The 22,898-nt window shown below is 44.1% G+C and overlaps 1 protein-coding gene across 1 annotated transcript in view; it reads left to right on the top strand.

Annotated features, from left to right (window-relative positions):
• Positions 1-22,488, top strand: part of Tgm5 (transglutaminase 5) — a 38,132-nt gene extending 15,644 nt beyond the window's left edge. Inside the window, exons 6-13 of the mRNA XM_034495819.2 lie at positions 284-461; positions 14,790-14,928; positions 15,561-15,664; positions 15,774-16,013; positions 19,504-19,869; positions 20,205-20,365; positions 21,851-21,984; positions 22,141-22,488. Of these exons, the coding sequence (XP_034351710.1) occupies positions 284-461; positions 14,790-14,928; positions 15,561-15,664; positions 15,774-16,013; positions 19,504-19,869; positions 20,205-20,365; positions 21,851-21,984; positions 22,141-22,294 (1,476 nt within the window). The 3' untranslated portion in view covers positions 22,295-22,488. The remainder of the gene's footprint in view (positions 1-283; positions 462-14,789; positions 14,929-15,560; positions 15,665-15,773; positions 16,014-19,503; positions 19,870-20,204; positions 20,366-21,850; positions 21,985-22,140) is intronic.
• Positions 22,489-22,898: the final 410 nt, after the last annotated feature.

Genomic DNA, 22,898 nt, shown 5'->3' with positions numbered 1-22,898 from the left:
AGATTTCCTTGGTTCAAGTGTGTTTTTAGACTACTCAAAGCCAAGCTCCTGCTTTATAGAAAATTGAAATAGAATAATGAATTAAAACACATTTAAGTCAGAATAGCTTACCTCCCATCCTCAACTCTCTCCAGCAGGTCTGGAAAGTCTCAGGTAAAGTGAGGTCAAAGGTCTCTTCTGTGTCTCAGGCTGGTGGTCCTTCACAGCAGCAGCGCCCCCCCCCCATCACGTCCTGTGGAGGGATTAGATGTTTCTAATACTTCTCTACATGGTTTCTCTTCAGATAAACAGCAACGATGACAGCGGCGTGCTCAATGGCAACTGGAGTGAAAATTACATGGATGGTGTCAACCCCGCAGAATGGACTGGCAGTGTGGCCATCCTAAAGCAGTGGCATGCCACAGGCTGCCAACCCGTGCGCTATGGGCAATGCTGGGTCTTTGCAGCTGTCATGTGCACAGGTAGGAGGTGAGATGGGCTCCAGGGGGAGCTACAGCAGATGTGTGAGAGCCCTCAGAACCACTTTTGTCTCCGGTTCACATTTCCCACCAGGGGACATTTGGAAGGCAGCTGTTTCCTGCATAAATAGCTCATCACTGAGCACATCAGTTTAGACTTATTTCAGACAGTGGCTCTTAATTAGAAATCACACACATCAAGACTTATCACTCTCTGAGTTCACGCAACACAACAAAATATTCCCATAAGAATGGGAATGGTTCAGGTCCAAGAGAGACTTGAGATGAAATGGTAAATGATTCCATAGCCCAAAGACCAAGTTAAGCTGTTTCTGGCTTAATGAAGATGTGGACACAGAAGGGAGATGAGCATTTGACCTGTAGGGCTGGAAAGAGGCTACCACAGTAGAATGGCCGTGACTTTGGAGTTGCCACAGGCTCAAAGGGAATTGGGGGTCTGACTCAGAACAGGGAGTTAGAGAATGCGGGGAGGTGGAAGATCAGTTTTTAGATAGGAATTAGAGATCACATTGACAGAAGAGAAACTAAAAGAATAAATGTGCCGGAGGAAGATAAGAGGGCGTTGGTCTGTGTGCAAGAGGGCAATAGATGGGGAGGGAATTTTAATAGAAGCGACATCTGGAAATGAGTCCCATGCAGGAGGTGGTGGGTGGAGCCTCCTGCCTTACCCTGCTTGTGGTCCCCACCCTCACTCTGTCCACTCTCATCCTCTTGTTATGCATGCCCGAGTCCTGAGTCCCCCGGAGTTGGTCTCAGTCATCACTCCTGCTAGCTAGGGAGAGGGCCCAAGTCAGGCTTTCACTCACAGGAAGCCAGTAGGAGGCAGGGAGGCAGAGCTGCAGCAACTTGGTGTTTATTGAAGGCCGGTTACATAGAAATTGCCCGAGACAGCCATGTATTCCAGACCAGACTCGGGACAGAGTGTGAAAGCCAGAGAGGCTGCTGAGTGTGCAGCATCAGGCCTCAGTCCAAGGGCATGAGGAAATCTCTGTTGACACTGACAGAGTGTGACAGTGTTTTTAGAGTAGGCCACTGCTGCAGCCTTTAGCTGGTGTCTGCCTGTTCTGCTGCTGCAGATCCGGATGGATGCTTCAAGGGCTCAGTGATAAGATGTAAATAATTCAACAGCTTTGATGCCAAAAGATGAGGGGTTTAGGGTGATGTGGGGGGGTCTGAATCACCCGGAAGGCAGATGCAAGTCTGCCTGGGCAGAAAACTGGGCAGAGTGACTCAAAACTCCAGTCCCAGCACTCAGGATGATGCAGGAGGATCACTTTACATTCAAGTTTATCCTGGGCTATATAAGGAATTCTAGGCCAGCCTGAATGACAGAGTGAGCTACACACACACACACACACACACACACACACACTGAAAGGGCAGAATGGATCTGGTGTAAGATGAAAAGGGAAACTTCCAGGTGTGGAAAAACTGAGTTAGTGTGCAGAGGAGTGAGCTGGGTTTGGGAGTGGCTGACTGGAATAGGTGATGAAAGAGATGGAGACAGTGGATGAAGGTTACGCAATGACAGCAGGGCAATTAAAGTGTCTGTGAGGATCATGGCCTTCCAGTGACCTTGCCAACAAAGAGTTAGGCAATGATCAAATGTGGCCCACTCCAGCTTTCTCATAAAGGGCCACCCTGTCATATATCAGTAAATATATTAGTCCAAAAAGCTAATCTCTTCACCCAACAACACACAGCGGAGTCTTTCTGTGCTAGATGCTGTGTTCCAGCTATTCTTGGACACAAAGATGGAAAAGACCCAGACATTGTGGTTCCTCACCAAAGTGAAAGATAAGGGTTTAGCCAAAGTAATTATGGCAACATAGCTGCCAACTCATGTCTTAGGCAGTTATTATTGCTCCATAACTGCTATAGTGATAATGGGCATTTAACACAGTGCCAAGTACTGTGTCAAAGGCTTAGCAAAGGAGAGTAATAGTAAAGTATGTGTACTCTGGAGGCAGACTCCTTGGGGTTTCTGCAGTCCCTTTATCCATAGAGAACACATTCCAAGACCTCCCCAAAGAAGCCTGCAACCCTGCTAGTACCAAAGTCTATTTATATATACTCTGTGTTTTCTTATACATATACACCTATAATAAAGTTTATTAATTAGGCACAGCAAGAAATTGGTAACAATAACTAAAATAACTCAGGACAGTTATAACATTACCCCATAATTAAATTGCCAACATTATTACTCTTGAACTTTGGGCAATTATTAAACAAAATGAGGGCCACTTGAACCCAGAACTGCACTAACATGGCAGATGGTCTGATAACCCAGAAGGTGACTAACAGGCAGGTGGTGTATATAGCACGAACTCTTTGGACAGAGAGATGATTCATGTTGTTGGTAGGACAGCTGAGAGATCATCATGATGCTCAAAACAATGCAAGATTTAAAAGCCAAGAAATGTTTATTTCTGCAATTTCTATTTAATACTATCATTCTGTGATTGACTGGAGGGTAACTGAAACCAGAGAAATTGATATATATGAATTATGAATATAGATACTAACACTGCTATCAACTATCTGACTAACTTCAGGTAAGTCACTTGTGTCTCAGCTTGCTAAGATATTTGGTGAGGAAATGAATGGTACATGAGGCCTTAGGCTTATTAGCCATATAGAAGGTGGTTTATGCTATTTTAGAAATTAGTTAATAAAATTTTCTCTAAGAAATTATGCAAATTATCATGTGAGAGGCCCAGAGTGCTTCATCCATTGCATCTAGTCTTTCCACTGACTGCTATTTACTTTATTCATTTTAATTTTATTTGTGAACATTTGATGCACAATATATGGCATGTTCTTAACCATACTCGCTCTCCTCACCTCTCCTGGTTTTCCTGTCATCCCCTTCCTCTTCTGCAGTGGTCACACTTCTGTTTTCCTGCTCTCTCTCTCTCTCTCTCTCTCTCTCTCTCTCTCTCTCTCTCTCTCTCTGTGTGTGTGTGTGTGTGTGTGTGTGTGTATGCATTCAGGCATCTGTATTAAGCTCCATGTGTACGAGAAAGCTAAGAGAAGCCATACAATATTTGTCTTTCTGGGGCTACTTTATTTTCAACTCTGTCCATTTGTCCAAAAGTGACAATTTCTTTATTTGCCAAGAGTTATTGAAAGGACTATGTGAGCTGACAGTGTCTTGCTAGAGTGTGCATTCAGTATTAGCTAATGGTGTCTTGGTTGGTTCCCCCTAAATGACTTTATGGTCTTTCATCCTCTCCATCTACCAGATCAAATGGAGTGGAAAAGCTAGTCTCCCCTTCCATTCAGCTTTCACCGCAGGCCATGGTCTAACTCACAGGCTGTACTGTCCAGCAGCTGCGTTTACCTAGTGCCCTGTGTACTTCCTACTGATGCCGGGCTCTCTCACTGTTTCTGATCCTCCCACCACCTGTGTGGTGTGTACGTGTGTGTATGCATTCAGGCATCTGTATTAAGCTCCATGTGTACGAGAAAGCTAAGAGAAGCCATACAATATTTGTCTTTCTGGGGCTACTTTATTTTCAACTCTGTCCATTTGTCCAAAAGTTACAGCTGTCTCACAGATGAAGCTTACTGTGACCACATGACTTTTAAATGGTCAGAAATACATTCTTTTGTTTTGCTTGAGACAGGGTGTCTCTATGTAGCTGAGGCTGTCCTGGAATTTGCTATGTATACCAGGCTGGCCTCAAACTCAAGAAGATATGCTTGTCTCTGCCTTTCAAGTGCTGGGATTAAAGGTGTGTTCCACCATACTAGACACACAAGAAATACATTCTTAAGCTGGAGGATGTAGCTCCTTGACAGAATCTTAGTTTAGCATGCTTGTATCCCTAACGTAGTGGACAGTACAACAAAAAAAAGAGTGTATTCTCCCCTCTACAGCCCTCGGACCCACTGTTGTCTTTTTGACTGTCAAATTTGACCTTAATTACCTATAGGAAAATCACAAAGGGAGGCTTTGTGTTCAACAAAGGTATTTATAGTTTTTTTTTTTTTTTTCTGCAAGGAGTTTTCTTTGGCATCCATTTGTAGGTGGTTACTTGGTAACTAGACAGAAATTCCTGGCCCTCCCTTCTGTGCTCAGTGCCAGCCTCCAGAGAGCTCTAGAACATCGGGTGCTTTCTTTTTATGGCTTCTACTTTAGATAAGACTGGAGCCCTTGAGTTGGGGCTGAGATACCGTACACTAGAGTAGGGGATCAGAGGACCAGAGACAGTGGAGTTCTGCTATTTGAAAACTCCCCCCAGAAGCCAGATGGTTATGTGGTTCCACACACAGGCTGTGCCCAGAACAGGCAGGTGCAGACAAAGAGCATCCATCCGTGGTTGCTTAGGACGGAGGAGCACAGAGTAGCCAGGAATGTCTGCTAGTGGGTAGATGTGTTTTGTTTTGTGCTATTATTGTTGCTTTTGAGACTCACTTTGTAGCTCAGGGATTCCTCACCTCCTCTTCTTCCTCCTCTTTCTCATCTTTCTCCTCCTCCTCTTCTTCTTCCTCCTCCTCTTCCTCCTCTTCTTTCTCTTCCTCCTCTTCTTCCTTTTCCTCCTCCTCCCTCAGCCTCCCAAGTGCTGGGCTTACATCCATGCCACCACACCAGGCTTCAGCAGGCTTTCATTCTGGAGTGATAATGAAAATGTTCTAGAATGAAATAGTTTGAGTTGTTGCACAATTTGTCCAAATAGCACAAACTAATGAACTGTACATCTGACAAAGGTGAACTGTAGAATATGAGTTAAGAAAGTTGCTTGAGGAAAATCCAGGCATCTTGGAAATAGGCCTGCCCTGCTTTATCCCATACCAAAATGAGCTTAGGGTAAGTGAGGAAGCAGTGGCCCGGACAAAAAGACACTAAAAGGTAACTGGTCTGTGGGGTTTATCCTTTCCTATATAAAATGAAGCTCTCAGCTTCGGGTGAGAACACCACAGTGAGAACACCAGGCAGGAACCAATGTAAGAGATGTGGACTGGGAACTGGATGCTCCCCTCTCCAACCATAGTAACTACACTTGTATGTCTTTCATTGACTGGATTCTACCTTGAAAATACTTGCAGTAGCGTCTTCTATTTTAAGCTTTTGATCCCCTCCCAGCTCTATGCTTTTTAAGATACATTCTAACTTAACTGTGTAGTGGTCTCCACAAAGTACCTCATCATCATTTCATGCTGAGGGCCTGCCTGGGTCTTTAGGGAATGGTACTAGGTGGGGTACAGCATCAAAGAAGGCTAAAGACTGATGATTCCTGGCCTTATAATATTATTTATGCTTTAATAAGCTCTGGTTTCTTACTCTAACTCTCTTACTATTTGTGCTTTAATAAGTGCTGATTTCCTTTCTCTTTCCCGCAAGGACCTTTCACTGGCCAGCAAAGAGGCTTGGACTGATTAACTCTTTGTAAACCAGAGAGAAAAGAAAGGAAAAGAATTAAAATCTCTTACACAAGCATATGCATGCGCGTGCATGCACACACACACACACACTTTGGTTGGGTCTGACCACCTGTGTCATCAACTCCATAAGTGTTCACACATACTTACATACATACACACATACTTACACACATATGTATAGACAGACATATAGACATTTGGTGGATGGGGCAGAGTCCCCAAAGCCACACACATACATTTGGTAGGTGGATGGGGCAGAGCCCCAGGTGCCACAGTTTCTTTCCTCTGGCCTTCTTAGACCTTCTTAGACAAGAGTTCTTAGAAAATTATCTCATAGATAAAATGTTACACAAAGGGTGAGCTACAGAAGGATGTCAATAGTGAGTTCAAAGCAGTGTTTCATTCTTTAAGCTCATTATAAGTTCAAAGCCACAGTTTCACATGGCCTTGCTTTATTATAGTGAACACATGTGGCTTCACCTTTGGACCTGACCTAGAATGGATGTTTTTCCTTGATCACAGATTTGTCTCAAGCCTCATTCTCTCCTTAGTGCAATTTATAAAACCCCATTGTGTTTCTTATTATGCAGCCTCTACTTAATATTCTATAAGGAATGGGCACATTCTATTATTTTTCTCTTTTCTTTCTTTCTTTATTCATTTTACTTGACACAGTTGCTCTAAGGCCCCCAAAAGGTCCTCACAATTCAAATTTTCTTGCTATATTAAATAAATGTTGTAGTTAAAGGAGCATCCATACAGTAAAAAAGCTAAAACCTTCAATTCCTTATAGAAAAAAAATGATTCTAAGTTCTAGAAACTTTCAAGTGTTTTAAAATAGCAACGTAAAATGAGCATGTGTTCTTTTCTATTTTTATACAAGCATGCACTAAAATCCTGTTCTTTTTCTTGTGTTAATACAATGAAGCCTTGTGAAATTTAAACCAAACCCAATCTTTTTTTCTTTTCTTTTTTTTTTTTAAACTTTATTATATCTTTCTGGCAAAACAACTAAAACCATCTCTTAAAACTTTCTCCCTAAAATTATTTGAATCAAATCAAGAATTCTATAAAATAATTAATTCATCTAAACAGCATTCATTCATGAACGTTCATGATAGGAGCTGATTTCAAAACAACCCCTGTTCTCACTCTTTTTACTGAGTTCTAAGTCTCCAAGAAAGGACCTTGTCCACTGGCTTTATGCTTTATTTCTTCCCGACTTTTCTTTGATTACTGTCTAGACTTGCACAATACCCTGGCTGGAACACTTACCTACCGTTATTTTCCATTGATTTATGAGCATAGAAATGGTATGGAATGTTCCTTTGTAGTGTTGTTGGTTAACACGTGACACTGATTTGGAAAGCTGTCTGGCACATAGCTTTACACAAGCATTAGCTGTCATAATTGGGATACTGTTCTAGTCTTTGCATCTTGGGCTCCAGTGATTTGGCTGGATCTTTAAAGATCTCTCCATCCATCTCCCAAACATCAATTCCATATCCTCCCTATCACCCTTCCCCTGACTTGTTTTCTTCCTCTATTTCTTGAAGTATTTAGGGTTGCAGTTGGTCACATTCCTTTCTTCGCAGGTCTGCTTCCAGCCTCTCTTTTACAAATCATCGTTACCTTTTTCCTTTTATCCAACAACTCACATTCATTGAGTCTCTACCCACAAAATGTTTGAATAAATTGTTCACTCCCAGTTTATGACCTTTAGTTACCAGATAGTGGCCTCATTCCTAACCTAGGAGGAATGTTTTCCTTGATCATAAATTTGTTCCAAGCCTGCTTTCTTTTCTGAGTGCAATTAGCCTGTGACATGTGGTTAACAGGGCTCTATTTGCAGCTTTTATTCTATAGTAGGCTTGAGCTTACTTGTATCAATTTAGGAGTTCTATAAAATTATTATCAGGTATTACAAAATCATCAATTCATCATACAACATTACTACATGAAAGTACATCTTCATATTAATTCTGCAGAAGATCTGCCCAATAAGATGGGCTGATACTCAGGGATCATTAGGCTATGTAATAGTGACAGGAAAGGTATATCAGCAACAAGAAGCAATCCTGGGATAAAGTCTCTGAGATGCTCACCCATGTCAGTCATGCAAAGCAGTGAGCCATCTTCAGAAAACTCATTTGCTTGCTATGACTTTTCTAGATGGCTTCTGACAATTATTGAACTGAATGTATTTTACCCATTAAAGGCTTTTGCTGTGTATACAATAAGGTTTTTGCATATCAATTTGAGCCTTTGGAGAATTCCTTTTAGCTTTGTTTTGATGGTTCTAGAACAGTCTTTATGTTTGTTCTAGTTTGTGCTAGTAGGTCATGACTCTTCAAAGAATGCTCCTAAAGGATCCATGTAGCATGAGGCCTCCATTGGGTTACTTCACCTGGGCTTCTGGAACTTTGTTCCCACACTGAAGGGCCTCCTCTGCAGAGCCTGGGAGAACACTCTTCAGATCTGTCTCTCTTCTGTCCTATGCTACCCCACAAGTTCTAGCCACCTTTGCTTCCCTGAATTGTGAGCTCATCCCTTGAACTCCTGGGGGCTGTTTGGGTCCATTCTCCTTGTCTTACAGCCTGGAAGCTGCTTGGAGGATGTGCCTCAGTTGGGATGTCTGATATCTTTCTCATGATTGAGTTATGTGATTGCCTTCAGGAGAGGAAGACCAAAAAGGTATAGCACCATTGTCATAACATCCACCAAGGGACCATGTCACCCAACAGTGCTGTTGACCACTGTTAATGCTGACCTTGATACCTAGCCTTGATGGTTTGCTTTTGTAGGTACAAGGTGGCAGGAGTAGGATTACAACTTTTTCTGTACAATTTGTTTTCACAAACCAGCATACAATATAGAACTATATATTAGGCCTGGTTATTGTGTCTTGTTTTGTCTCATTTAATCTAGAATAGATTTGTTTCTGAATATGTTGAAAGCCCTAAGACATTCTCCTGCAATACCCCACTTTTGTATTCACCTGAGGGCTTCACCATACTGTTGGTCATCTTGTGCCTCTGTACTTTGTTTTGTCATCAGAAGTGTCAAATTAAACAGTTTGGGCTCAGGACTGTTCTTTTCTGGTGCTGGTCCCTGAATCTAGAGCTATGTGCTTGCTAAGCAGACATTATATCTGAGCTACAGCTGTGTCAAGAAGAGGCAGCTCCTTTGCAAGCAGACTTATGATTTTCCACATGCACAGAAGGGGATGGAGTTTCTTTTCTGTATTGATCTAGATGACTGACTTCTATGTGGACAGAGGGAGCAGACAAGAGCATGCTTACCATGACAGAAGGAGCTCAATGATCATGATTTACTCTGAAATAGCCCATCTTCCTATCAAAAAATAATTTTGCAGGCTGGAGAGATGGCTCAGGGTTTAAGAGCATTTGATGCCCTTCAGAGTTTGATTCTTAGCCCCATATGTTGAATCAAATCACCTTTAACTCCAGTTCCAGGGAATCCAAAGTATTCTTCTGGCCTCCTTGAGGACCAGACAGAGAGGTGATACACATCCATACATGCAGTTAAACAATAACACACATAAAAAACTTTAAATTAAATTCTTAAATTTGAAAAAAAAAATTGGGAAGTTGGAAAAATGGTGCAGCAGTTAACGGTACTTACTGTACAGACCTGAGGGTCAGAGCGTGGCTCCCAGTGCCCACATTAGAAGCCAGATATGTCCCATACACTCCTATAACCCCCGATCTGAGCAAACTTTGAGAAAAGAGGGTTACTGGGGCTTGTTAGCTTCCAGCCTAGCTGAGAAATGTGATCCCCAGGCTCAGGGAGAGACCCTGCCTTGAAACATAGGCAGAGAGTGAGGATACCCAACACCCTTTCTAGACTCTACACATGTGTACAGGCATGCATATGTACACACAGACCTACATGCATATAGGCACATAACACGTGCTTGTTTTACACACACACACACACACACACACACACACATACACGTAAACAAGGAAATAAAAATAGTCATTTGGTAGGGTGTGGTCCTAATACAAGGCTAGAAGGCTGAAGTAGTAACAAAAGATGGATTACATGCCTTTACATTTAATAGACACCACGGAGAGCTACACATGCCGCAGTTTCAGTTACTTAAAAGGTGAACACAGGATGTGAACATTTAAGCTCAATATTTAGAAGCCGGTCAGGTAACAGATTCTATGGTAACAAAGCAAGCAATGAGACACACAAACAAACAAACAAACAAAAAAAACCAAACAAAACAACAGTAACAAACAAGCTACTCAAAAATCCAGAATAAGTAAGGAAACAAATATGAATTCCTTCCATTCCCATTGTCAGTGAATGAGATTAGGTAAGTGAAGACCTCAAGACAGTGTTATTTGAAAGGCCTAAAGCTGCACAATTACTGTGGTTATAAAAGATAGTTGGCTACGTGAGGGAGGGGTTGGGAGTAGTATTTTACCATTCGGTAACTAAGCACATCTAGATAGAAAGAAAAAGTGACAAAGGGTGACATAGGTTATCACATGTAAGTGTAATCATTTCGCTGCTTCATATAAGCTTTAACTGTAACTCTTAGTAGTGCAAAGAGTGTGCTGGAATATACATCAGGAATTCTGAAGCCCCTTCCTAATTGAAACCCTATCCACTTTTGCCCAATTACCATTGTCGAGCATGCAGGCGTGTGTGTGTGTGTGTGTGTGTGTGTGTGTGTGTGTACACACTAATAAATGCCCATGTGGTCTCTCTTTTATAAGAGATTCATGTCCCACAACTTTGTCACTGAAAGAGTCTCTTGAATGTCATGTCAGATCCTGAGTCACCAGAACTGATAGTCTGCAGGCAACCTTGTTCACAGGCTGAAGACAATTAATTAAACAGAAAGCAAACGAACATGGGTTTTGTTCACGACATTGTGTTAGGAATGAAGAAACACAAGTGAAATATCTGATGGAAGCCTTGCTTTGAGGTTACTTGTAATCTGGCCAATGAGATAAGATAGAGATGGTAAATTACAGAGAGCTTAATCTAGTGCTAAAATGTGTAGGCGACTGGAATTCTGTTGACAGTGCATGTAGGAGGCTAACGTGACCCAGAGTAGTCAGAGAAACTTCAAAGATGAATGCGCGTTGAGATCACAGGTGCCTGGGGTGCCCCGAGAGGTGGCAAGGGTGGAACTTGTAGTTAGAGCAAGGAAGGGATTAGGAAAACATGAGCCCAAGTCCTGGCCTGATGCTCCTCTCCCTGTGATGTCACTGCTCCACGCTTCAGGTGTGTCATCTTGTGCTTCGTGTTCTATATCAGCAACTCTTCTTGCCTGCATGGTGGCTCACATCTATAATGCCTAAAATGTCAGCACTCAGGAGGCTGAGGCAGGAGGATAGCTGGAGGAGTAAGGTCAGCCTGGGCTATAGAGTGAGATTCTGGCTCAAAACCAACTTCTTTACCCCAACAAAAATGAAATAAAATAAGGAGGCAGAGCTGTAGCATAGTGGTAGAACACTTGCCCAGATGGGTGAAATCCTGGATTTGATCCCTAGCTCCACAGGAAGAAGAAAAGTGCTTGCCCAGGATTCCTGATTTGAATCTTGTGCCTATTTGGAGACCTCACTATTACTAAACATCTATAATTGAACTGTCTTTTAGCCTTTCCAATATGCCTGTCTAACCAAGGATATCATCATTACTGTAGGTGTTGGCCATTAGGGTAAGCACAGTATAAGCATTTTCTCACTTAATCTACCTAGAATCCTATGTTTTTCTCAACTTTAATGATGACATACCTTAAGCTTAAGGAGGTGAGGTCACATGACAAGGAGAAGAAAGACAGGCCAGGACTTAGACCCATAAAAGAAGGCCCAGGGCTGCAGATCAGTGATAGAGCACATGCCTAATGTATATAAAGCTCTGAGCTTAGTTCCCAGCACTACAACAAGACGAGGAGGAGGAGGAGGAGGAGGAAGGGAAGGAAGAAGATGAGGAGAACAGCCCTGGATTTGTCTCCAGTACCACAAAGAGTAAAGATTGGATTTGGTGACACATATCTGTAAAATCAAGACAACCCTAAAGAGCCTAAACTAAATTCTATAAGCAATAAAACATCCAATCTGAAAGTGTGAACACGTTCTAGATTGATAACAGCATGTGTGGTAAGCCTCTACAAACATTTGGTATTTTACTCAGTCAGAAGAAAAGGAGGAAGAACTATTATTACCCTTCTGTGGCTTCATTCTGTCTCACTGTAATAACCTGCCCTCCTTTCTCAGTCCTTTCATAGGCCACGATAAGTTCAAGCAGGAATGTGTTGGTGTAAATCCTTCACTGTGCTCTATAGACAGGCGAGTCTGGTGCCCGTGTATAGCATAGTCATTGTGACAGTGTGTGTTCAAGTCAGAAATCATTAGAGTAGGTATCATCCATCCACCTACCCACCCATCAGGCCACAACTACCAAGAGTTGATGTCAGCACTGACACCTCGAGTAGCCGTGACTGGATTCATCAGTCAGAGCAGAAAAGGGAGGAGGCTGCTTTCTTGCTCTTTGCCAGCTGCCCTGCCTTGGCGTGTTCTCTTGCTGCCGTGAGTGGCATCTGCCTTCCTGACCACACTTTTAGCATATGTGTGCCCACACAGCACTCCAGTCTTGCCACACTTCAATCCTGAGTTTCTTCAGTGGCAGCTTTCCTTCCACCACTTCTTCTCTGAGAGTGTCCTGTGTAACCTCCATCTTCTACCCAGCTATCAGGACTGCCCACTGCTTGCCCTAGTTTGTCTGTTTGTTTATTTTGTTTTGTTTTGTTTTGTTTTTTTGGCTGTGTTCAGATCTGGCCACTCAAGGGAGAATTCAAGATTTCCTTTTGGGCTTCTCTCCTCCCCAAACCAAGTCACATCCAGGTGTGACTCTCTTTCCTGACCTAGAGAGGCCTATGTCAACCTACTAAGAAGGAGCCTAGCCAAGACTGCTGGCTTAAACCTGTCATCTCAGCTACTTCAGAGGCTGAAGCAGAATGACCACAGACTCAAGGCTTGCCAGGGATACATAATGAGTATGAGGTCAACTTGAGTACCTTAACATGACACTGTCTCAGCATTGAACCAGAAGAAGCAGCCTGAACTCAGTGATAAAGTAGTTGCCTACCATGTGCAAGACCCTGAGTTCAGTCTCCAGCGCCACAAAAAAATAATGAGAAAGGTTGTGTCGGGCTTAGCCGAACATAGCTGTAAACTCAAGGCCAGCCCAGGCTATATAATAAGATGCTGTCTAAAAACGAAAAAAGGCCTAAACTAAAATCTATTTAAAAACTAGGTATACAAACTTTACAAATATCTGTTTTTTACTTAGTCATTTTGCCTCTTGGGATCTGTCTCAAGGAATAAGAAGGGATTGATCTGCAAAGATATCCATCACCTTTACTTACTATAGGAAAAATATTGGAAGCCCACTAAGTTTCAAAAAATAAGTAGCACTAGAAACATAATATAGAAATACAGCAAATATAGAATAACCTGAGAAGGTGTGTGGGATGTGTAGAACCCTTGATTGCTTGCACCGTGAGTATGCTACTGAGGGGTGGGCTTAGAGACGAGGCCACAGCTTGGATGAGAGCCCTGTGTCTTGCTAGTTGTATGACTCAGCTCAAGGTAGCTCATTGTTCTTAGCCTCTGTCACCAGGATGAAAATAATTATAGCAGGTATTACCCAGAGTTCTCTTGAAGATAGTGAAGGTGAATCAGGCAGCATGTAGCCTCACTGCTGGATACAAGCAATTATTATTAGTCCTGAGCTGGGCAGGTCAACACTGCTGGGCACCAGGGGACAGGCATCCTTAGAGTAATCAGTGCTGAACAGGGACAAGGGGTCATTTAAAGAGCACAGAATGGGGCTGCAGAGGAAAACAGTAAAAGAAGTTAGCTAGCTGAGGAAATGGGCACCCCTTGGGAATAAGGACAACAATCTACCTCTTTCCAGGAATGTTTTGTATCAGGTACACATTCACTTTTCTAAGCCAAGTTAAACAGACATCCTCTTTTTACTGCTTGATCTAGGATGCTTTTCTGGAGAGGCTTCCGACATAATAATGCCAAGAATAAAAGGGAACTCTAAGCTATAGAAACCCTTGCCCGACAATCCAATGATCTCTGCAATAATTCTCATGACAAGAAGCAGAATCTCAGCTGTTTGTTTAAAAATGGAAGATTTGAGGCCAGGACAGGAGTGAGGTGGAGTCTGGTCTCTGAGTCTTGCCAACAGAGAGCTATTTCTGCCCCACCCTGCTGGCATAAACAGCAGATATGACAATATGCCAGAGACTTCTCCTGGCTCCAGCAAAGCTTGTCAGATCAGCCAGGAACCTAACCTTTACCATAGTCATCCCTTGAGCTCAGGAAATGGGAAGAAATATGGAATTGCCATCAGCCCAAGCACTTCTTATGTGGTCCTGCAGTTACCAAATGGATGCTTTCACTAGATCCAGGAAGCCCACTGTATATTTTCAGGATTGACAGAACACTGGTGGTCTGTTGCAGTAATTCTCCAACACCAATAAGCCCATGTAAAAAAATACACAACCCAATTATTATATTTATAAGCTGTATGGCTAGACTGGGCAGATCTACCACTGCACTAATCTATTCCCCAGCTATGAGATCCCTTGCTACTTGAGGCTTCTCCAGGCCATGTGGTTCTGTTCCATCTTTCTTCCACCTCCTTTTCCTCTGTCCTTCTTCCTCTGTTGTCCCCTACCCTTCCCGAGAGCTTGTGATTGGATGGTGAAAGGGAAAGGTGGGACTGGAGGTTCACATGAAATCACCTGAGTACATGATCCTCTTCTTGTTGGGTGTAGCCCGTCTTGAAGCAGAATTAATATCAGAATACAAAGAACACCAGGACAACCCCAACAGTGGTCTCTCTGTCTTTCCACAGTGATGAGGTGCCTGGGGATTCCCACCCGTGTGATCACCAACTTTGACTCTGGCCATGACACTGATGGGAATCTGATCATTGATGAGTATTACGACAACACAGGCAGGATTTTGGAGAACATGAAGAAGGACACCGTCTGGTGAGAGCTAACCTCTCAGTCTTAGACCACAGATCTGAGCCAAAACCACCACAAGCTTCCGCAGGGCAGGACTGTGCTCATAGCCTATGCCCCTCGCCCCATCCTCCTGCTTCCTATCCTGGGGCTGAAACAAAATAGAAAACAGCTATGGTTTTAGAATCCTCACATCATTAAAACTGTTGGACTGGGGTTGGGGGTCCTTCTTTGTCACCTCCTTCTTTTAATCGCCGAAGGGTCTGACCACAGAGGCTTGACATCTCACTTGTAGACATGGTGAAGACTAGGGCTACAAGTCTATGGGACACAATGCTTGCAGGTGTATACATATGGAGACAGACAGTGAGGCAGAGAGTGAGGAAAGGGGCCATGAGGCCTCCTTTGAGAGAGCCTAAAGGAGTTTTTAGTCAACTGGAAGCCTTCACTTAGTTCACACAATTAGGAGGAATGGTCTTTTCTGCAGGCAACTAGAGGCTCACAGGAGGAAGGTCTGTCACTTCTCCCAATAGATGCTTAAGCCCTGTGAGTCTTTCTGTGGCCAGTTTACTTGCTTATCCTTGGTCTAGAAAGAAAACAAGCAGCGTAGCCTGTGCCTTCTCTGTGCTAACACTGACTACCCCTGGCTTCTTCCTCAGGAATTTCCATGTGTGGAATGAGTGCTGGATGGCACGCAAGGACCTCCCTCCTGGATATGGAGGCTGGCAGGTGCTTGATGCTACCCCTCAGGAAACCAGCAATGGTGAGGCTCCCATGAGAGAAGTCAGGGCCCACTCCCACAGAGCTGCCCCAGCTCCTGCGTGGCACAGCTCATACCACCCACCAAAGCTTTCCTTTCTGTTCTCCTTCAGGTCTCTACTGCTGTGGCCCTGCTTCTGTCAAAGCCATCAAAGAGGGAGAAGTTGACCTAAACTATGACACACGCTTTGCGTTTTCTATGGTGAATGCTGACTGCACGTCCTGGCTTGTCTATGGAGGAAAGGAGCAGAAACTTCACCAGGACACAGCTACTGTTGGGAATTTTATCAGCACCAAGAGTATCCAGAGTGATGAGCGTGATGACATCACTGAGAGCTACAAGTATGAAGAAGGTACAGCTTTCCTGAGAGCCCAAGATCTAGGGTACCATCCCCATCATAGTCTGGAGAGTTAGAGGGCACGGATAGGGAAAGACCCAGGTCCACAGTCTCACTTCTCCAGTCCACCATTACCTCATGTCCTACAGGCCAGAGACCTCTCTCCAATATGTCCATACCTACTGGAGAGTTATTTACAGACATCCTGCCAACAGAGCAAACATCAGTTCTTCTAGCTTCCCTCAAAATTCAGCCTCCAGCTGAAGATGGCAGTCAACTTAGTAAACTTTCTTTTATTGGTTGATTTCTACCAATGAGTTATTTAACCTATCCTCTAATTCATTGTATTTGCTTGAATGCTCAGGAGACAGGCCAGATCGCCAGCTAGCACTCACACTTACATAGGGTCAATCGGTGTTCACACTTGTGGGGCCAGCAGGGCCAGAGGGTTATGCTGAGGTGACAGTCCTATCAGGGGGTTCTGATCCAAGCCAGCAAGGCCAAAGGAGAGACCATGTTGGTCAGGTGTAAATGTACTCCTAAGAAAGTTACTGCTAGACCAACATCTAGGAAGTCAAGTAAAGATCCAGCCATGAGGATCAGAATCAGGGTCTTAACTGCTGAGCCATTGATATGGCCCCTGCATGTATTTTGAAGCCAGATGGTGTAATACTTACTACTTTATATTTTTGTTCAAGGTAGCTTTACCTATTCCCGGTACCCTATGGCTCATGTCAATTTTTTTTTCTGTAGTTCAGTGAAAAATTCCATTTTATTTTGATAGGTAATCTGTTGACTATATAGATCACTTTGGGTTATGTGGACACCTTTGGCCACTTGCTTCATTTTTACTATTTCACAGTTGGAGCAAACAAAGTATAAACAAGGCTTATTTTACATGAATATATTAACTGGATTTTTATCAAATGAATAGGGAATTCTATTTAAATAACCATCTCCTCTTTTTGAACTTAGTATAGGAACAAACCACAGTGAATCTTGATGCATCATCTAGGGGCTGTGAAGCATAAGAGGTGGACCAGGTGTCAGGTTACATATCACACACATACTGTTGAGCCCCTCATTCTCAGACCATAGGGTCTGATGGGACAGATATGCACTCTATCACTTCCCAGGAGAAGCAATGGGAAAGGAGAGGAAAGGGGGAACTAATTTCTAGAAATTAGCAGTGCTCCCAGCTCTGCTTCTGATACCACCAATCCCTGGAATCTCGTACAACTTTCAAAGCCGGAGGCCAAGGAAGGAACAAGAAAGAACAAGGGCAACTGGAAAAGTGTGACTGAGGCCAAAGCCTGACTGAGATAGTGGCCTTTCAGGGCCACAGACATCAGGGGAAGCAATGAGAATATGGCCTGGCAGGGCCCTTGGGAGAGACATGACTAGTCTGATGAGTCCATGAAGTAGAGTACAAATCCACCACACTGAGTAGCCTCTGTGGGAAGAACGCAGCACTGTGGGAGCTTGGGAAGCTGGGAGGTATTTCTCAGAGTCCAGGAGCCTGGAGACTACCCTTAAGGGCCCTCCCTGGCCTCCCTGGGTTCTGGGTACAGTCCTACTGGAGGCCCACAAAATGGGAGTAAGAGGCAGGGAAGTGGACAATGTCTACTGGGTCTTCTTGTCTTCTGTGGGGGACAGGATGAAGGTGAAGGATGCTCATGCACATGTAGACGTTAAGTTGGTTGCCTGGGTTGTAATAGGCACCAGCAGCTATTTTTGTGGCCTTGGCCCCAACTGCAGGAGTGGAGAAGATGGTGGGACCTCTGACCAGAGATTCCACTGGCTCTGGATAGGCAGGGGGTTTACAAATCCTATGACCCAATCCGTCATGGGGGAGGGGAACTAGAAATAACTCAGGTTGAGGAAAGTTGTGGGTATCCAGGGGCACATCCATTAGCTACCATAAAAGAAAAGCATAGGTGTCCTGTCCAACAGGGCATTAAACAGGGGTCCAGGGAAGTCACCTGAAAGACAGCGAGGAGGAAGTGGGGGGCGGGGGGGACAGGCAAAGACACAAAGAATGGTGATCTGTCTATAGTCTGATCAAATCGCCGATTTTACTTTTTTCACACAGGGCTTATCTACATAAAAAGGCAGTGGGGAAGGAGATGATGCAGGAGTGTAGGTGTTCAGGGGGAGTACAGATATCTTCCAGAACAGAGTGTCAGCTGGGTGAAGGTTCAGGGGACAGAACACTCCGCCTATGATTCACTTGTCCTAATCTAAGTTGGTACTATCCACCAAGGCTACCCAAGGTCTATGATTATTCAGGCTAGCAATTTTCCACCAAAGCTGCTTGTTTACAATAGCTGTTTCAGTGTTTTTCCACAGAGACCTAAGACTTCGTGTTAGCAGGCTGACTTAGGCCTATGGCTGATTTTAGGCCTTCAGTGTATAAGCAAAGCTGCCCCTGACACATAGGCTCTTCTGGGCTGTTGGAGTACCCATAGGTTATGTCTAGGGTCTTCACCTCTGGAGGCTTGAGATGCCACCTGGGGCATCTGCCCTCCAAACTCAGTAGCACTCCATGCTGTAGAGGTCAACTTACAAGAAGGGAAGCCTTCCCAGCTCTGTCCTGGGTCATCACTATTCTCTTAATGATGTTCCCATGGAACACTGGCTGCCTGATCTCATGGTCCTTCATCACATAAAGTGGCATCAAGAAGGACTGCATTCTCACATCAGAGAGAAAGACCATTAAGGGATAAGGTAGATATAAGGTAGATGGTACCTCTCTTGGTCCCTTTGAAGGCTCTTTGTACATTCTTCATGCCATTAAATGTAAGAGCCACATGATCATAGGACATTAGGATACTCTTAGTGCTGCTTAGGGTCACTCCCACGCCTGAGTGATTCTTGTTGAACGCCATAGTCTCTGACTGGGGTCTTAGTGTGGGTATTAGCAATACCGATTCTTCTAGCCCATGCACATGAAATACTTTCCCACCTTTTGTATTCTTTTCAATTTCTTTCATCAGTATTTTATGATTTTCTTTATAGAAGTTTTTTACTTCTTTGATTCAATCCATTCTTAAGTATTGTTTTCTTCTCAAGGGACTAGATAAAAATTAGAACGCTTTCTTAATTTCTGTTCTGAAAATTGACTATTAGCATATAGCAGTGCAGGTGACTTTTTATAGATTTATTTTATTTTTATTTATGTGTATGTATGTGCAAATGTGTATGCGCATGTATGTGGGGGTTCCCTTGGAGACAAAAAGAAATTGTTCAATCCCTTAGAGCTGGAGTTACAGGTGGTTGGGATCACCCTGACAGGGTACTGGGAACTGAACTCTGGTCCTCTGTTTAGAGCACCAAGTATACTTAACTTTTAAGCCATTTTTCCAATCTCCCTGAAAATGATTTTTGCAAGTTGATTTTGCATTGTGTAATTTTGTTGATGGAGGTGATGAGGACAGTATAGTCAGCCAAGGCTTACCTCCAGGGTCAGCTTGGCCCATACTAATACTTTATCCTATCCTTCTAGGCTCCCTTCAAGAGAGACAGGTGTTTCTAAAGGCTCTGCAGAAGCTACAAGCTGGGAGGTCTCAAGGGCCTTACCAAGCAAACTCGAATCCCTTCAGCTCTGTGCCACCAGGGCAGGACAGTGCCAGGAGCCCCGACACACCTTCCCTTCGACCCACTGATGTCCTCCAGGTCTCTCTGAAGTTTGAGCTGCTGGACTCACCCAAAATGGGCCAAGACATAAACTTTGTCCTGTTGGCTGTCAACATGTCACCTCAGTTCAAGGATCTCAAACTCAACTTGAGTGCCCAGTCTCTGTTGCATGATGGCAGCCCCCTGGCCCCATTCTGGCAGGACACAGCATTCATCACACTGGTCCCTGAAGAAGGTACATATATAATTCTCCTATAGCCCCCCCCCTTCCTTTCCTACTTCTTTCTCCCTCCTTCCTTCCTCCTGCTGACCTGCTTTACTACCGCTGAGGAAAGTAGCCCGCTTATTGGTGAAAACCCGAGCTTTGGAGTCAACTAGACTTCGACTGGGACCTGAGAAAGACTGGGCAACCTATGTTATCTTTCTTAACTGCCATTTTCCCCTCCAAAAGGTTAGTTTCTACTTTAGCAAAACTTGGCATCCATTGTCTCCCTCTTCTCCATAGAAGAAGCGTCGGATCCAACTCTTTCTCACTACTCTCACCTCTCCCTCCTTGTCTTCACTCCCTAGAAAAGACCTACCCTTGCAAAATCCTCTACTCACAATACAGCCAGTATCTGTCGACAGACAAGCTAATCCGCATCAGTGCCCTGGGTGAAGAGAAGAACAGTCCTGAGAAAATCCTGGTGAACAAGATCATCACCTTGACTTTCCCTGGCATCATGATTAATGTAGGCAAAAAAAAAAAAAAAAAAAATGGTCTCTTACAAAAATGGTCCTGGGGTCCTGAGCTCTGGATGGGAGGCAGCTGGACCTGCTCAAGAGGATGTCCTTCCTTTGCTTCTTTTGTTTCCCTTGGAAGGGGGACAGCTTACTAAGGGGTCTTCACCTCTTGGTACTGTTGGAGGCCTTTTGTGTGGGCCCTTGAGCTGAAGCCAGGGCTTTCTTCCTGAGCTGGCCTTCCAAGGGCAAATGAGGAAAGAGTCCAGATGACATGATGGTAGCTCACTGGAGGGAAGTCCACCTCCAAGTCAGGTCAGATTTGATTTGCCATTTTCTGACCATGTGTCCTTGGGCAAACCTCCCGGGCATCTGCTTCTTGAAGTGTCAAAAGAGAATAGATGACAGGGCCTCTGTGACCTGAGTGGGAAGGGGTTGGGCTCTTTCTCTGCAGTGCTGTGTCCAGGGTGCTAACCCATCTCCTGGATTCCCACCAAGTGAGGCCATGAGCCCCCTTGACAGCAAGCACCTCACAGTCTCTAGTAGGCATAAACAGCATCTTAGCAAAGGGGCAAATACATGTTGAGAGAGACGAGAAGAGATGGGAGAGGCCTTGTGTTTCTGGGAGCAGCAAAGTATGAGAAGGCAAATGTACAAGAATCCCAAGGTCAGTAGGAGCTAAGTGGAAACCTGTCATGTAGATTCCCCAGTGCCCTCTCCAGGCTGATAAAAGACTCTTCTAGTGTGCTTCTCTGATGCTGTAACAAAACACTGACCAAAACCAACTAGGGAAGAAACTCATAGAATCAGAACCAAGAAGAAGTGCTGCTTACCGGTTCGCTCCCCATGGCTTGCTCTTCTACAATCAGTGTTTTGAGTTTTTTTCTTCTTTATTTAATTTATGTATGTGAATACACTGTCACTGTTCTCAGACACACCAGAAGAGGGCATCAGATCCCATTACAGATGGTTGTGAGCCACCATGTGGTTGCTGGGAATGGAACTCAGGACCTCTGGAAGAGTAGTCAGTGCTCTTAACTTCTGAGCCATCTCTCCAGCCTCTTTTACAATCAGAAACACCTGCCTAGGGGTGAACTAAGCCCTCCCACATCAATCAAGAAAATGCCACGACAGATGTGCCCACAGGCCAATATGGTGAAGGCAACTCCTCAATTGATGTCACCCCTCTTCCTAGATAATGCTAACTTTTATCAAGTTGACAAACACCAACCAGTCCAGGGACCAATGTCTCAGTGATGAACTTCTTGGTAGAAGGATGGGATAGGGAGGCACCTTTATCAATGGATACCATTTGGTACGTGGATGGAAGCCTGAGAGCATTTCTTGTGTCTGTTTCTTCTTACAGCTTCAACTCAAAATAATCCTTAGGCCAAAGTGGCATACTTGGGATGGTTTGTTCTGACACCTACAAACAGCCCTGTGCATTAGCATTCAGTGAACTGGGCGATGGTGACTAATCTCTGGTCTCTGCTCAGGTTCTAGGAGCTGCCTTTGTGAATCAGCCGCTCACCATCCAGGTGGTCTTTTCAAACCCACTCTCAGAGCCGGTAGAGGACTGTGTGCTGACCTTGGAAGGAAGTGGCCTCTTTAGGAAGCAGCAGAGAGTCCTGTAAGTGCTGGAGCACTCTGGAAGCACTCTGGGAGCACTCTCACTGTACCCTGCCTTTAGCATTTTCAGGCCCCTAGGCTGGACACAGGACTCTGGAAAACAGTCCAGGGAGTGACAGGAAAAGGGGTTTTCTGACATTCTCTGCTCTCTTTGCAGCATTGGAGTCCTCAAACCCCATCACAAAGCCAGCATCACTCTGAAGACTGTCCCGTTCAAGAGTGGCCAAAGGCAGATCCAAGCTAATCTCAGGAGCAACAGGTTTAAAGACATCAAGGGCTACAAGAACGTGTACGTAGACATTGGCTTATAAACTCTGAGACAGAGGCTGGAGAGTTGGCTCTGTGGTTGAAAGCGCAGCGTGTTGCTTTTGCAAAGGACTTGGGTTCAGTTTCCCAGAACCCACATGGTAGCTCACAATCATCTGTAACCCCAGTTTCAGGGGATCCAACCAGCATACATGGTACATATACATGCATGCAGAAAAAAAGAAAGACGTTCATATACATTAAGTAAAAAATAAATAAATCTGAAAATTTTAAAATTTTTATTTAAATTTATTTTAATTTAAATTTATTTAAAATAAACTGTGACATATGCCGGCAATATGGATTTTAAAATGAAGGTCTAACCAGATCATCAACATCAAGGGAGATGCCAGAGATATCGAGTTACTTGGTCTGTTTACACCACCGGGGATTCTATCTTACAGAAGTGAGATTTGGCACAGAGGTCAAGGGAAGACAGGCTTAGCAGCTCCCTATCACTTTGTTTCTGTAATGATGTCACAGCCAGGACAAACTCCATTCCCTGCCCTGCTCTCAGTCTTCACTTTCCCTTCAGAGCTCCTAAGGCCCTTCAGTTGCTAATGAGTTTCCTGTTGTTTCAAGGTCTGAGCCCATTCTCCAAGTATTTAT

The sequence above is a fragment of the Arvicanthis niloticus genome, chromosome 2, assembly GCF_011762505.2.
Source record: "Arvicanthis niloticus isolate mArvNil1 chromosome 2, mArvNil1.pat.X, whole genome shotgun sequence".
In the NCBI taxonomy this organism is placed as follows: domain Eukaryota; kingdom Metazoa; phylum Chordata; class Mammalia; order Rodentia; family Muridae; genus Arvicanthis; species Arvicanthis niloticus.
Note: the sequence above shows the minus strand (reverse complement) of the source record. Positions and strands in the feature narration are given on the sequence as shown.